Raw genomic sequence first — 17127 nt, 5'->3', positions numbered from 1 at the left:
GATTGATGGAAGTTTGATCCTTACCTCTGGGTGATTTAGGACTCTTGAGCAGCTCGGGTCTGAACCTCAGACTCAGTGCCCTCTGTTGCAGCTGAACTTACCTTTTTATCTACCCACTAACTCGTTCCCCCCTGAGTATAGAAAACCTTCCCTCTGGTTTAGACTAAAAAAAAAATGCCTATGACTAGACAAGAGATGTTTACTTAAAGTAAATTTATGAGTAGGAGTTGGTGAATAGTAATTACTCAAGTTAATAGTAGTCTTCATCTCAATAGATAGTAATTACAAAGTTGGAATTAGGCCAGGGAATTCAGGGATACTCCTACTCCTTCAGATAGTGGGAAGGAGTTCTTCTGTGATCACAGATGATCAGGATGTGGAGTTGAACCTGTCGAGAATGTCGGCTTAGATACTGTTCGTACAAAGGTGCCTTCTTAGCTTTTTCCTTTTGAATTGGTTCAGATCCTGATTTCAACAAGCAAATAAATCATGTACCACCACCTACACTGCTTGTGCTTTCCCTAAAGGTGTATTGTGATTACTTGCTAGCGTGGCTCTGCTTGAGTTATAAAACCCGACAGAAGTCGTAGCTTAGAATCTGCTCCAGGCTAGCCATAAAAACATTATTTTCATGTACTGTATCTAACTACTCCTTATGAACCATCCTTCTTGGTAGCATGCTTCAGTCAGAGTGTGAAAATCTATTTGAGTTCTCTCTTCTCCCTCTGCCAGTGTCCGGTGTTTTCAGTCTCCTAAATATCATGTGATGCTGTTGTGTTTTATTGCCCTTTACCTGGCATAAAAGGAGGAATCTGTAAAATGCACTGGTTGGCTCACCTAGGTCCTGTGGGCAAATGCCCTGGTGTAGACAATAGAGGAAAACCAACAGGAAGAACAAGTCTGGGGTGCAGGAGTGAGAGGGTGGAAAAGGAAAGGTGGGGAACTGGGACCAGGCTGGTGGAGGGAAAGTCAAGGTGGAAACGGGAACGTGGGAACACTAGAGGGTAAGTACTAAACATGACTGAAAGGAAGAGTGGCTCAGCTGATTCTTTAGAAAGGAAGCCTTTTGGAACGCCATTTTTCTACAGATTACTTTCATTCTCTCCATGAAGAACAGCTTTGAAGAAGGGTGTATGGAAGTAAGTGTGCAAATGGCACTCCCACATGCTCAGCTGCTTTCCAGAGGACAAAGCACCACTTAGTCCTTGTCCTATTAGGGTTTCTATTGCTGTGAAGAGACTCCATGACCACGGCAACTCTTATAAAGGAAAACATGTAATGGGGGGCTGGCTTACAGTTTCAGAGGTTTAGTCCATTATCATCATGGTAGGGAGCATGGCGGTTGGGAGTTATGGTGATGAGCGGGCAGACATGGTGTTGGAAAATTGTACATCTTGATCCAAAAGCAACAGGAAGTGAACTGTCTCACTGTGTGTGGTTTGAGCATATATGAGACCTCAAAGCCTGCCTCCACAGTGACACACTTCCTCCAGCAAGGCCACACCTACTCCAACAAGGCCACACCTCCCATTAGTGCCACCCTCTTTGGGGGCCATTTTCTTTCAAACCATCACATTCTACTCCCTGGCCTTCACAGGCTTGTAGTCATATCATAATGAAAAACTGCATTCAGTCCAACTTCAAAAGTCCCCATAGTCTATAAGTCTCAAACTTACTTAACAGTCTGTAAGCTCCTGTAAAATCAAAATCAAAAAGCAGATCACATATTTCTAATACATAATGGCACAGGATATACATTGCCATTCCAAACCATAGGGAAGGGAGCATAGTGAGGAAATACTGGACCAAAGCAAGACCAAAGACCAGCTGGGCAAACTGCAAATTCTGCATCTCTGTGTCTGATGTTGAAACACTTTTCAGGTCTTCAACTCCTTTCAGCTATGTTGACCTCAACACACTTCTTTCCCTTGGGCTGGTTCCACTCCCTGTTAGCAGCTTTCCTCGTCAGATATCCCACAGCTCTGGCATTTTCAACATCCTGGGTTCTCCAAGGCAATCCAGGTTTCACCTTCACAGCTTCATGAAACGACTTCTCTGGACCTCTGTTCAGGGACATTCCTGACATGTGCCTGGCCTCAAAGGTTTTCCTTAGTCACAGAGGAAATTCCATAGCTCCTTTCTTCTATCCTTAACTTCAGAGTCACGTGGTCAAAGCTGCCATGTTCTGCTGCTTGCTGGGGCTGGAACATGGCCCCCTCATTCAAGTACATCTTCACCAAATTTCTGTTTTCGATGGTTTCCTTCACTGCCTAAGCTTGGCTGTCCTGGAACTTGATCTGTAGAACAGGCTGGCCTTGAACTCAGAGATCTTTCAATTACAGCTTTCTATTTTCACTGGTTACCTTCACTGCCTAAGCTTGGCTGCTTTGGAACTTGCTCTGTAGACGAAGGTGGCCTCAAACTCAGAGATCTGCCAGCCTCTGCCTTCTGAGTGCAGAAGGCTTTTATTTGTTCTGGGAATAAAGGTATATATCACCACACCCAGCTCTAAGCTTTTCTTTAATTCCTTCTCACAAGTTGGAAACTTAGCTGGGTGAGATGTTGCCCTGAGCTCAGCACTCCCTTTATTACATTTCTTAATCTGTTTATCTCCTTGAGCAGAGAATTTAGCTGCATTCCACTTCCTGGTGCTTCTTTTTTCCTCAGATTTTACATTTCGTATTTTACCTTTCTCAGCTTTCTCCTTTTCATTATAAATCTTCATTAGAGTTACCACTAATAGCCACACAACAGGTTGATTTGAGATTTCCTCTGCCAACAGAATTAATCCAAATCTCTTCACTTTAGCCTCAGGCAAACTCTTTGGAAAGGCAAAAGGCAGCCATCAAAACATCACAACAGTGATCTCTAGGCCACATACTAAAATTCTTCTCCTCTGAAACCTCTTGAGCCAGCCCCCCACAGTTCAAATCAATCTAAGATAATTCGGTTTTCAGTGTCCTTCTAGAAGTAAAGACTACAGGATTTCCTTGGTCTTTTCCACCTCTAAAGTTCTTATTCTACAGTAAGTTCAAGATTGGTTATAGCATAATATTCATGCCTTTGCTTCTGTCCCCTGCCTTTAACAAACTTCCTCAACCCAACTGGAAGGACTTTAATCTGTGAACTGTTTCTTTGAAATACTCACTTCTAGTGTGCTTCAGGCCTCCCTGGAGAGGTAGGAGTTCAGGAAAGAGAGTGAAAGTAGGTGGAGTTCAGTGCTTCTGCCCTCTTCTTGGTTTTATGTACTGGAGTAGCTCATATGATTACCGAAAACCCTGCTGGATCTCCATGTTTCTTCTGTAACAGTAGGAGGATAACCTTGCCCTAGAGTTTCTGTAGCCCTCGGGCCTTCTTTGCTTGTGCCACAAAACAAGCCTCACGTTAATAAAGGTAAGAGCTGGCTCCTAAGCCCACACCTTCTGAAACGATGTTCTTTACTGTGGTCCAGGGATGAACAACACACTTCCCGTGGGTTTATTAGAAATGCAGAATTTGCTGGGCGGTGGTGGCGCACACCTTTAATCCCAGCACTTGGGAGGCAGAGGCAGACAGATCTCTGAGTTCGAGGCCAGCCTGGTCTACAGAGGGAGTTCCAGGACAGCTAGGACTGTTATAGAGAAAATCCTTGTTTCAATGAATGAATGAATGAATGAATGAATGAATGAAATGCAGAGCTCCAGGTACTCCTTTAGACCTACTATATCAGGGTCCAGCTCAACAACCTCCTGAGATTCCCCATGTTAAAGAATGTTTGGATGTGGCTGGCATTCATCCTCAAGATGCCTCAGGTTAATATTGACCATCCTTAGGAATGTCTGGGGGGAAGGAGAAGATGCTTGGAGTACACGTCTGACTTCTATTTCTGTGAGTCTCTTACCACATTCTACTTCATATTTGTATGTTCTGGTCCCCTGACATTTACTTTCTGCAACAGCATTTCCTTAGAATCTAATCTAGCATTTTTTTTTCATTCCACTCCTAAACCACCTTGTCCACATTAAATCTCAGTTTTTGGCAAACACCTGAGTTTCTAAGCATGTCTTATACTGTGAAAATCACCTCTTCACCTCCTCTTTTTTTTTTTTTTTGAATGAATATATGGGTGTTTTGCCTGATGTATGTCTGTGCATCATGTGCCTGGCTGGTGATTGCAGAGGCCAGAAGAGGACATCAGATCCCCGGGAACTGGAAGTACAGACGGTTGTGAGCTGCCATGTGGATGCTGAGAATTCAACCAGGTTCCTCTTCCTCTGGAAGAGCAGCTAGTGCTCTTAACCACTGAGCTATCTGTCCAACCCCTCTTTATTTTTGGTAGAAATACTGTAATTGATTTTCATAGGATCCAGCTTAATTAACTATTACAAACACATGTCATGCAGTTTTTACAGATTTAGATTTTGGATTATCTAATACTTTATTTTTCATTTGCTACTTTATATTTTTATTCTGCTTGGTGCTTAACTTAAAGAATGAATAGGAGCCGGGCAGTGGTGGTGCATGCCTTTAATCCCAGCACTCAGGAGGCAGAGGTAGGCAGATCTCTGTGAGTTCGAGGCCAGCCTGCTCTACAGAGCAAGTTCCAGGAAAGGCACCAAAACAACACAGAGAAACCCTGTCTCAAAACAACAACAACAACAAAAAAAACCAATAAGAATGAATAGGAGAGAGCACAAGAACCTCACACACATACATGTATGTATGTGGCTCTTAATGTTACTATCATTTAAATCAGTGTATCAGTTAATAATGTGTCCCCTTAAAACTAAACTGTCCCAGAACCTTGTTTTATCTGATGGACATTTTCTAACTGTGACTGCACCTGTTCTGTCCCTAACTTACCAGCAGACCCGCTGTAGAAAGCAGTCATCCTCAGTCACTGCTATAGTGACAGAAGCCAAGGTCATGTAGAATAGATCAGTGTAACTCAGGTCTAAAATGTAGATGAAAGACTGATACATTGTCGGAAGTGCAGGCTCTTGTAGACGAAAGTTTTTCTGTGTCCCAGCCTGCTGGCAGTCTGGACAAATCTCTCCCACTTGCACCCCCCGAGTAAACACAGAGAGGCTTATATTAATTATAACTGCATGGCCATTAGCTCAGGCTTACTGCTGGCTAGCTCTTGCACTTAAACTCAGCCCGTTTCTATTAATCTATATGTCTCCACATGTTCTGTGGCTTTACCTGTGTGCCATTACATGCTGCTCCCTGGATGGCAGGCTGGTGTCTCCTCACCAGCTTTCTTCTTCCCAGAATTCTCCTTTTCTGCTTATTCTGCCTATACTTCCTGCCAGGCTACTGGCCAATCAGCATTTTATTTATCAACCAATCAGAGCAACACATTCACAGCATACAGAGCGATCTCCATAGCAGGCTCTGTTCTTCTGGGACCCGTGAACTGTCTGCCTTCCCCACAGTGTAGAGTAGTGGGCCTCGCCATGTGTGTCTAGTCTCCAGAACAGAGTCCTGACCACTTGCTGTGTATTGTGCGGACTAACTTCCTTTGAGAAATTGTGTAGCTGCAGGCATTCAAACTCTTTAAGTTAACCAGTTATTTTCTTTCCTTTTTCAAAATTTTCTCTCAATTCTTTAAAAACTATTAATGTCCACTTAATTTTTCATGTTAACTTTTTGTGTACTTCCAATTCCAGTAAATTAAGAAGTATTTAAGGGCTAGAGAATTGCCTTAGCAGTTAAGAGTGTATATTCCTCTTGCATTGGCCCTGAGTTCAGTTCCCAGTACCACATCGGGCAGCTCACAGCAGTCTGTAACACCAGCTCCCAGAGATCCAGCCCTCTCATGGATTCTGTGGACACCTGCTGTCTTGCTCACATTGCACAAACCCACACAGTGATCCATACACATACAAACATAATTCTTAAAAGTAAAAGGAAATTTTATATATTTGGATATGTTAAATGTTTTAATTTGAACAAACTTATATATCCACTCTTTAAAATCTGCTTATAATCATATCTTTAATCATTTTGGTAGTTTTATTTTAATTTGTTGAAGCATAAATAGAAATACCTTTTTATGTTTACTTCTTGAATAATGTATTAGAGAAGGAAATATTTAACATATGGAATGAACAGGGTATGGTGGAACATAACTGTAACCCCTTGGGGAGTGGTGATAGGAAGATCAAGAATTCAAAGTCACCAGGCATGGTGGTGCACGCTTTTAATTCCAGCACTTGGGAGACAGAGGCAGGCGGATCTCTGTGTGAGTTCAAGGCCAGCCTGGTCTACAGAATGAGTTCCAGGACAGCCAGAGCTGTTACAAAGTCATCCTTGAATATGTGATGAACTTCAGGCTCACCAAGGTTTCATGAGATCTGTTTTTAATTTACACACACACACACACACACACACACACACACACACTCAATGAATTCTTTACATTGGAATGTTGCTTGCTAGCGTCACTTCATATTGTTGATAGTTTTATGTCCACTTGACATAGGGTAGGCTCATCTGAGAAGAAATGTTAATCAAGAGAATACCTTCATAGGATTGGTCTACAGGCAAGTGTGTGGGGGTATTTACTTGATTCATGATTGATGTGTGCAGGCCTACCCTATTGTGGGCAGCACCACACCTAGGCAGGTAGTCCTAGGGTGTCTAAGAAAGCAAACTGAGCAAGTTAGGAGGAACAAGCATTGCTCTTCATGGCCTCTGCATCAGTTCCTGCTTTGTTGAGTTCCTGCACTGACATCCTTTGATGATGGACTGTAATGTGGAAATGTCAGTGACATCAACCCTTTCCTCCGTAAGTTGCTTATGGTTGTGGCATTTTATATTACAGCAGTAGAAACCCTAATTAAGACAGCCAGGGTTCTCTAGAGGAACAGACTCAGTAGCATGAATACACACACACACACACACACACACACACACACACACACACACACACACACTGTGTGTATGTAAGTATAGTAAAAGTGGATCGTGTTGGAGTGGATCATTGGTTAAGAGGGCTTGCTCCTCTTCAGAAAACCTGAGTTTGGTTCCCAGCGCCCACATGGAACAGCTCATATTACCTATATCTCTAGCTCCATGAGACCCAACACCCTTTTCTGGCTTCTACACACATGTACACAGAAACACATAGATACATACACATGCAACCATATAAATAAACCTTATAAAAGAGAGCAAGTATTAGAATGTCTTATTCATGATGCTTTCGGAGTAGTTCAACAGTGAGTACTTAAACACTGGAGCAGCTGATCCTGTAACTGTTCAGTCCTTGAGGAGTGCCAGCTTGGCCTTGAGGGTCTAGAGCAACTCATCTTCAGTCCACGTTCGAAGCCTGAAGAACCTGGATTCTGACATCTGCCAAAGAATGCAGCGGCTACAGTAGCGGCAGTGGTGCAGGCAGTTAGAGCAGTGTCAGCCGTACAGGCAGCTACGGGGTAAAGAACTCACGGGGAGGTGCAAAGGCAGGCACATACAGCCTTCTCCCCATCCTCTTCCCATCTGGCTGCCACATCTAGTGTGGACCTTCCCACTGCAGATCAGCTGATCAAGAAAATCCCTTACAGCTGTGCCAGCGGCTCATCTCTTAGTTGATTTCACTTTAGTCAAATTGGCAATTATGATTTACCCTCTGGGGGGGGGAAATACTCCCACACCCTCCTACCACCCTGTGTAAATGTACTCCACTGTACATGGGTGTGGTAAATAGTACATACAGATTATACTAACTGCCCTTACTTCAAATGTGTCTTCCAGGTCTGTAACTGTTGAAATGCTGGGACTGGTCCTGCTCCTGAGCAGGAGGTGTTTTGCTGTTGTGGGATATCATTTTCTTTAAATTGCAGTGAGGTAATGAATATGTCCTCCTTTTTTAGGTACGCTTTGTAAAGAATATAACCACCTGGAACGAGATGAAACCAGGGTTTTATCATGGACACATTTCCTATTTGGATTTTGCAAAGTAAGTAGCATCCAAACTGATGTACTAAAGAATGCTTTGTATGTCATCAGCATAAAAGAAAATAACATCATTAAAGTGTTAGGATTTTGGTTTTAAAAAAAGAATATACTAACATGCCTCTTTTAGACCTGTAATTTAAATATTCCTCCCAGTGTTTTACTGCCCTCTAGTGTTCATCAATTGACACTTCCTGTGCTAATTACAGGAATTCGTGTTCTGTTAAGTTGGGGAATAGGGAACATTTTCTCATATACAACTGGAAGCTGACTGCCGGCTCCTGGAGAGCTCGGGTTTTGACCTGGTCAGTCAGCATGGCTCACCAGGTCACTGGCTGGGGAAGGAAACTCTCACTCAGCTTTGGACCTCAGTGTGCTTTCCCTTGCACTGCCGTGTTGCTCCTTTGAAATTGAGGTATTGGGGGAGACTTTTTAAAAACTAAGACTTTTACATTTGAATGTGATTGTGTAAGTCAGGGTAATTGTGTCTTACTTTTCTTAAAGAAAAGTTCAAAAGACTATAGACTACAAACAATGTTCAAGCATTCTGTGGCCTCCTCCAGAGCCCTTGCATCATTAAGGACTAATCAGAAAATTGGTTAAAGGGAATAGTCTAAATATAGCATCTATTTGAATGTTCTCAATGGAACGCGTGGCGCCATTACAGTAAAACCTCAAATCCAGATGCTCTGCTAGTAACTCTCTGTGTTAACTTCAGACACATCAGGAAATGTATTGCCAACTTTAGGCATGATCCATTCAGTTTTTGAATTAGCAGTTGTGTCTTACAAGAATATGTATATCATTATAAACCGTTAACTTTAAAAGACATTCTGTGTAATTTTAAAATGAAAGACTGGAGCATCTCACTCTCCATTTAACTTTTTAAGTTTGAAAATGAAAAGGAGCAGTTAGGTGTGTCACTTGGTCAGATAATAAGAAATCTTAACTCCTCTGGAAATCATATAATTAAAGAATCACCCAAATATTATATACATTCCTGATTCCCCTCATAATTCCCAAGATCCTTCAATAAAATTGTAACTTTTAAGTTAAATGTACACTTTTCTATAAATAATTCATATTGCAATATTGAAAGCATTTTATAGGCAGCTTTAAAATAAACTGAAGGTTCTCTCTGCAGAGGCCCTGAACCAGTTTCATAAACTTTATTCATATGCATAGTTTTCCTGAGGGCTGCGTTATCCTTTAGTGAGTGTTTGTTACCCTTTCACCTAGGTGATTTGTTTTTTTCTCTACATGGCCTGGTTTCTAATACTGTAGGTTTTCATTATTAAAATTATATATTGAGTGGTTTTGCTTTGGGCACAGTCTTGTATATAGAACAAAGCTCTGGTATTTGCTGGGGCACTTGGACTTAACATATAAGGCTTTTTAAAGAATAGTCTTATTAAATATTGACAGCAACACTAGGTTTGAATATTTTCATATTGGCTCATGTTGTTGGAAATAAGTAGTATAGTGTGAAATTTTTAATAAACTAACATTATTTTAAACAAATGGCTAAACAGAATCAATTAGAGGAAACTGTATGATGTATTTTAATGTGTATAGTCAAGGAATATTGTAGATGTGATTATTCCTTAGCTGGATAGTCATAGACTCCATGACTAAGGAAGGAAGAAAGATACATCATTTACCAATTTCAGATTTATTCTTCAAATCGTTGAGCTGAGAATGGTGGCGTATACCTGTAGTTTCAGTTACTCAGGAGGCTCGTACAGGAGGATTACATATTTGAGGCCAGCCCAGACAACATTTTAAAATGAAGGTCTAGGAAGCTGTCCCCATAGGTAAAATTGCTTGCATCACAATTGTGAGGACCCAAGTTTGAATCCCTAGAACTATGTGGAAACCAAGCTTGTAGCACGGGCATCTGTAATCCCAGTGTTCATATGGGGTGTGGGGAGGGGGGTGGGCACAGACAGCAGAGTCCCTGGAAGCTCATTGGCCAGCCAGCCTGCTGGCAGCAGCAGTGAAACCCTGTCTCCAAGGAAATGGAAAGGGAGAATTGACAGCCAAGGCTGTCCTCTGACCTCCACCATACATTGTGACACATGCACCCTGTGGTCACACACAGCACGTTTTACAGAACAAACAAATAATTTTTAATGTTAAAACGCAAATTTCTTGATGTGGTTCTATAGTAAAATGTCATCTAGTTATGGTGGGAGCCCTAGGTTCATTCCCTGTTAACTACCACCAAAAAAAAAGAAAAAAGAAAAAAGGCAACATGGAGGTGGAGAGATGGTTAAAGTCAGTGGTTCTCAACCTTCCTAATGCTGTGATCCTTCAATACAGTTCCTCATGTTGTGCTGACCCCCAACCATAACATTATTTTCATTGCTACTTCATAACTGAAATCTTGCTACTGTTATGAATCGTAATGTAAACATCTGTGTTGTCCTATGGTCTTAGGCAACCCCTGTGATAGGCTCATTCAACCCCCACAAAGATGTCGAGACCTACAGGTTGAAAACAACTGGTTTAAGTGGTTAAGAGCACGGACTGATCTTCCAGAGGACCTGGGTTTGGTGCCCAGCATCCACATGGTGGCTCACAACCATCTGTAACTCCAGTTCCAAGGGATCTGATGCACAGACATGGTATACAGACATTCATGTAGGCAAAACACTGTACACATAAAATAATAAGGTCTCAAAATAGGACAGACAAGCAAAAACAGGCTGGAATGGTCCTTTGCTTGGTGGAGTTCCTTAACTTACTTGCCATTAGAGGAATAATGGTAAATTCATGGGGGAAATGTGTTTAATTTTTCAGTTTATTTAGCAGATAATAAAAGATTGAAACATAATTGAGTTTTCTGAAAACTCAGGGAAAATGTGGGGAAATAAGTGAAAGAACCTTTCTAGTTCAGACTGACTTGTAAGGAGTGCACGTTTTGTTTTAAAACATCTCAAGTTGAGTCCTGGCTTTGTAGTTTTTCTGCAGTTTTAGGATAGAAGGAAAGAAATGTCTTTTTATCTAGTGGTTTTGATTTCTTGTTCTATTTTGCACCCTTTGTTTTAACTCCTTTTGATTTTTTTAATCATTTTATCTAATTCTACTTTCCCTGTAAGTGTTCAGTTGCTGTTTGTTTTCTTAAGGAGGAACAGTTTTCAGATAGTTTAGATATGCCAGATTAATGCCATTGACTTTAATGTTTCCTATTTTAAAATTATATAGGTTGGACATTTTCAAGATGCCAGGGTGAATATAAATTGAATTAGTTGCAGTTCTTGACTAATGAGTTCACTGTAAGCCCCTTTCTTTCTAGAGTGAAGAGTTTATGCTTCTTGACAGTTGAAAATATTATAACCATCCTATTTAAATTTGTTGTTCATTTGTCAGTAGTATTTATTGAATAGGAGTCAACAGTCTAATGTCCTTGATACCACAGTGTCATCAGTGAGACCCACAGATGCCACCAGGTCATTCACTTTTTTGAAACTAAGCAGAGAGAGTCTGCCACTAGTATGAACCATTTATGGCCAAGAGTCCCCCATAAATATGTACAGTATGAGATGTGACTGTCCCTAGCCAGACATAAGCAGACTTAATGGCTGGTGTAATTGGCATTTTCTTTGGGCCACCAACCAGCTCCCAAATAAAGACATGGAGACTTATTATTAATTATGAGTGCTCAGCCTTAGCTTAGGCTTGTCCCACTAGCCCTTTTAACTTAATTTAACTTGTTTCTATTCATCTATATTTTGCCTTGGGGCTTTTTACCTTTATTTCATTCTGTATATCCTAGTTTTCTGTTTCCTCGGTGTCTGTCTGTCTGTCTGGACCCTGTCATCTTCTTCCCTTTCTCCTTGAGCCTAAATTCTTCCTTCTATGTACTCTCCCTGCCCAAAAATTCCACCTGTACCTCCTCCCTCACTATTGGTTGCTCATGTTTTTTTTAGACCAGTCAGTTGTCTTAGCGAGGCAAGGTAAAACAGCAACACATCTCCACATAATTAAACAAATGCCACACATCTTTGCATAGTTAAACAAATATTCCACAACAGGCTGGTAAGATTGCTCAGCGGGTAAAGGCATATGTCACCAAGCCTGATGACCTGAGCTTGACCCCTGGGAACCACCCACGTGATAAAGGAGAGAAGCTTCTCCTGCAAACTATCTCTGACACGGGCACAGGGTCACATATAAACAAACACACAAACACACATACACATGGACAGACGGACACAGACCCATATTATAGTGCACAGGCACACACAACAACAACAATAATGTTTTTTAATTGGTGCTTAAATAGAAATGGGAAATATAATATGTTGCAGAAGTCTCAAAGTGTAGCTTTTCCCAAAGGCTGTCTGCTCTCTGCATAGTTTCATTGTCCCTCTTTTAGACTTTGACCACCGGTAGATCAAGCTCCTTACAAATGCCTCGCATATGCCCTTGCTTTCAAGCAGTTCTGGGTTATTCTACCCAGGCGATGTGAATGTAGTTGTAAAGAAATAATTCTAGGCTGGGCGGTGGTGGTGCACGCCTTTAATCCCAGCCCTTGGGAGGCAGAGCCAGGCAGATCTCAGTGAGTTCAAGGCCAGCCTGGTCTACAGACTGAGGTCCAGGACAGGCACCAAAACTACACAGAGAAACCTGTCTTGAAAAAAAAAAAAAAAAAAAAGAAAAGAAAAAAAAGGCAAGAATTCTAGTGTTTGTTTCCTTTGTGCACTGCATATGCTGACGAGGCATAGACTTCTAAAGTATCTGTTAACTAGCCTGCTGGTGGGTAGATAGATGGAGACATAAATGTACTATAAAATATTCCTCTGCTCCTCTTTTCCCAGGAAGATAGTTCTCACCAGCCAGTAGTTTAGTTTCCTTGAACAGAAATAGATTGTCTGTCTTCCACCCAGGTCTTCCCATATGAATGGCCAGGATTAAAGGAACTCTTCAACTACAGAACTTGGTTTTCTCCCATTATAAGTTACAAGGTTGGCAGAAGTTAAACCAACAAACCTTGTTAGCTCTGTCTCTTAACCAGCTGTGCTGTGGGGCCCGAGTGCCATTCTTACCATGCCCGCTTTCTGTTTACTCCCTTGCCTCCAGCCCTTTATGCCTGTATAACCCTTCTGCAGTTACAACTAACAGTTCATTTCTATTTTCAGAATTAGTCCACAGATTATCTCATTAAAACTGTGCTTCGTACATAGTAAATGCCACCCAAAGTGTCTACAGACAGCTGTAGGCTAGGTGCCGGCAAAGGTTTGTACTGTGCCAGATACTGTTTGCTGCTCCCCGGGTCCATGTGTCCAGGACTGTGGAGACAGGAGAAGTGGAAACATTCTGGAGAGAGGTCCTGGGGAGCAGTAAGGGCCTGGCTCACAGTGGGGACAGCAGCTGATGGAAAGTATAGGCGTTTCTGGGGAACCCCCAGTCTGCAGAGTGTCGGTGCCTTGAGTTTTCCCCTCCTTGCAGCTTCTGTTATATGTCTCTTTAAGCTGAAGTGCTATGTGTGCTTTCCCAGTGCCTCGCTGATGAGTGCTCTCTCCCATAGAGCAGTGTCAGTGGTTAGCTTCCGCAGTCCATCCACCCTAGCTAATTAATACCTAGCGCTTGTGTGCTTGGCTGGCCCTCCTGCCCTTGTGATGAAGCCCCAGACAGAAGAGAAGCAGCTACAGCCTCTTCGGATCCTCTGCTCGTTCCTTGGTGCTTGCTGTATGTTTGCAGCATCACTGTTTCCCTCTTTAAACCGTGCTGGTTTATGTGTCCTCAGACTCCATGCAGCTGAGATGACTGTTAGTAAGACAGGCTCAGAGTTGACTTTACCTCAGCCCAATAGCTCGTGGGTAGCCCAAGTGTCTGATGAAGGCAGATAGTACAGTATGCTGTGGTTACTGGGGACACAAGAGTGTGTCACAGCCCCTCCTCATTCCAAAACAGTAGCTACTTGTCTTTGAAAAGATGAATCATTGCACTTCTCTACTGAAATCCTCCAATGGCCCTCCCACGTGACTCATAGAAATGAATGCACTGAGTCTTCTGCAAGGCCACATGCCTGCGCTCCCCGAAGCCTCCCGACCTCTATACTCTTATCTTCTTTTACTCTCTTTGATGTTGGAGCCACATTCTTCCTGTGTTCCAAACATCTGACCCTAGAAGCTTCAAGACCTTCATCCTCTGAGGTTCCGTCTTCCCAGAATGCTTTTCCCAATATAACTGTATGTGTCCCTTTTGTGTATAACATCAGTGATGAGTTGGTAGAAAATGGTGTTGACCTGTGTTCTCTGTCACCTGCCTGGCATCCTCTTTTCCTTTCCCTGAAGTACTGTTCTCAGTATTTTACCATCTGAGCTCAGTGATACTTACTGTTCTCTGTCCCCAGTAGAATCTTAGCTCTGGAAAAACAAGTCTCCTCTCCTCTTTCCTTTTTTTTTCTGCCCTCTCCCCACACACTGTGGTATGTGTGCAGTCTAGACTACTGCCCGGCATATATTTGGTACACAAAAAAATGGAGGGGGTGTTGTGTGGGGGGGGACAACAAGAATAGCATCGTAGATAAGGATGACTAGTGTAGTTTATGTGATGTAGTGGGAAGGCAGGTCTGATTGTTACCAGAAGATAGTTTCTACCTTGAGTAGAATTGAGGAAAACAGTAAGGTGGCACCTAAGATGTAAAAGGACCAACGTAAGATAACCAAGGGGGTAGGATGAGGTTGTCGCCATTGTTACTTTTGAGGTGCGAGGGATGCATCTTGGGGCCCTGAACATGCTAGTCAAGCTGTACCTCAAATCCCAGAAGTTTCGGTTTGATTTCAGCTGTCTGTGAAGTTTAGTTCAGGTTGTAAAGAGCAGGTGAGCTAACAAATGGTGTTTGAGGAGAACCAGTTGAGAACTGATGTTTGAGGCAGACCAAGTGGACACAAGGAAACCAGCTGGAGTCTTACTGTCAGCTGCTGGTAAAGGAGATGAGCCGGGTACTAGAGAGGTCAGTCCCCTCCACCGTTTGCAGGTTAAGACAGTTTCCTGGCAGTGTGTCCTAAGGTGTGTGTCTCATAGGCTGTTCGTTTGGTTCTAGGTAGATTCTAAGTGTAGTGTTGATATTACTATTTGAGCTAATCAACATATGTTGCCCTGTGTGTCCTGCAGAGGTTGTGAGGTGGTACTAGCAGATAGAATGCAGTTTTCTTAAGAAAGCTGGTGCAGGTACCCTGGTAATCTGGGTATAGTACATGCAGCTTCAGGATAGGACACTCGTCAATTTCCACAGATTACATGGTAGAAGGATCACCCTGTTAGACCTGTACAGATCAGGCCCAGCAAACGTGGCTGCCCAGTGATGGGCTGGGACATGTGTCAGTGTCTGGGTGCCACACAGTGTGCCTAGATGAGATACTGCTGATCAGCCCCAAGGGTTAAGAAAGCCAGTTCATGCCTCTAGGATCTGGTCTCAGGACCTCACTGTGCAGTCTTCTAAACATAGACTGTGTGGCTGCTTAAACTCCTCCGTGAGCAGAGCCATTGAGGTATAGAGTGAGTGGACAGGGCCTGTCAGATCCACACCTCCAGGGCCTCTACAGACTGCCTCCTTACTCCTTGAGGGCATAGGTAGGTATTCTCCATCATTTCTTGAATTATTTCTTGTTTGCTTTATTCATCCTAAATATGAATATTTCCCAGTCTTCACATACTCAATTTCATTTTAATTAATTCATTTTATTGCTTCCATATCCCACCAGTGCTTCAGACTCTGTATATAATTTCAGGGCATGCCTGAACTAATGAGAATGCTGACCTCATCACTGGAATTCTGCTGTTTCAGATTCGGTGTGAAGAAGAAGCCGATTTATATTAATGTCATCAGAGACCCTATCGAGAGGCTAGTCTCCTACTATTACTTTCTGAGGTTTGGAGATGATTACAGACCAGGATTAAGGAGACGGAAACAAGGAGACAAGAAGGTAACATGCTTGCTGTTGATCATAAATGTACTCCTTGTTCAGTGTTGACATTTTGCAAGGAACTCAGGACTGTAGAGAAGCTGTGGGGAAGTGGGTCACAGCTGCTGTCTTGTAAGATATTCTGTGACTGTGAACTGTGGCAAGTGCATATTGTTGTATTACAGCCCTGCTGTAGTAGTTACTATTCTTGCTACTCTGTCAAAATACATGGTTTATTTCAGTTCATGGTTTGGAGCTGTCCATCAGGGTGGGGAGGCATGGTGGCAGGAGAGAGAGGCAGCCGTACTCAGCATGCACACACACACATGTTCAGTTATACTTCTCTGGCCTACCACAAATAAAGCCAAACTTTGTCTCCAGGGTGATTCTAAGTGAACTTGACAATCAGTATTAACCATTACACCTGCCAACAATTTTTCTAGGGATCATTATTGATGAATCTGTTTTTGTATATATTTTGGTTCTTAGTCTTAATGATGGTGCCTTAGGGTTTCTATTGCTGTAAAGAGACATCATGACCATGACAACTCTTATAAAGAAAATATTTAATTGGGGGGGGTTGCTTACCGTCTCAGAGGTTCGGTCCATTATCATCATGACAGGGAGCGTGCAGGCAGACATGCTGCTAGAGCTGAGACTGCTTCATTGTGCAAGCAGCAGGAAGTTGACTGAGACACTGGATGGTATCCTGAACATAGGAGACCTCAAAGCCTGCCCCCACAGTGACACACTTCCTCCAACAAGACCATACCCACTCCAACAAAGCCACATCTCCTACTAGTGCCACTTCCTATGAGGTTATGGGGACCAATTACATTCAAATTACCGTAGATGGCAATCTACATTTACTTGTAATCATCAGTTTATGAAAACTGTTTTGCTAACTTTAAGCAAGGAGAGAGTAATGGGTAAAGCAAGTGTGTGGGGTCAGACTTCGCTTGCCTGTAGCACTTCCTCTGACATGTCACCAGACTCGAGTTCTCAGAACCACACTGGACTTGTTCCTTTTTCAGTGGAACACTGTTACAGGTTTCATGCTCAAACATTCCCCACGGTAGGCCAGAGAGATGACTTAGTCAACGAATGTGCTTGCTGCCAGGCCTCACAACCTCAGCTCAGTTTCTGAGACGCACATGGCAGAAGGACAGGACTGGCCTCTCACTGTGGTACACACACACACACACACACACACACACACACACACACACACGTACTAAAAAAAAAAAAAATGTAGATTTGTTTACCTAAAGCT

The 17127-nt window shown here is 42.6% G+C and overlaps 1 protein-coding gene across 2 annotated transcripts in view; it reads left to right on the top strand.

Moving 5' to 3' along the window:
- Hs2st1 (heparan sulfate 2-O-sulfotransferase 1) overlaps positions 1–17127 on the top strand; it is a 153020-nt gene that overhangs the window by 124378 nt on the left and 11515 nt on the right. For both annotated transcript variants that reach the window (XM_059266373.1, XM_059266374.1), the window contains exons 3-4: positions 7857–7942; positions 15737–15875. In XM_059266373.1, coding sequence (XP_059122356.1) covers positions 7857–7942; positions 15737–15875 — 225 coding nt within the window. The remainder of the gene's footprint in view (positions 1–7856; positions 7943–15736; positions 15876–17127) is intronic.

This window comes from Peromyscus eremicus, chromosome 6 (assembly GCF_949786415.1).
Source record: "Peromyscus eremicus chromosome 6, PerEre_H2_v1, whole genome shotgun sequence".
Classification (NCBI taxonomy): Eukaryota; Metazoa; Chordata; class Mammalia; order Rodentia; family Cricetidae; genus Peromyscus; species Peromyscus eremicus.
This window is presented reverse-complemented; position numbering and strand designations above follow the sequence as displayed.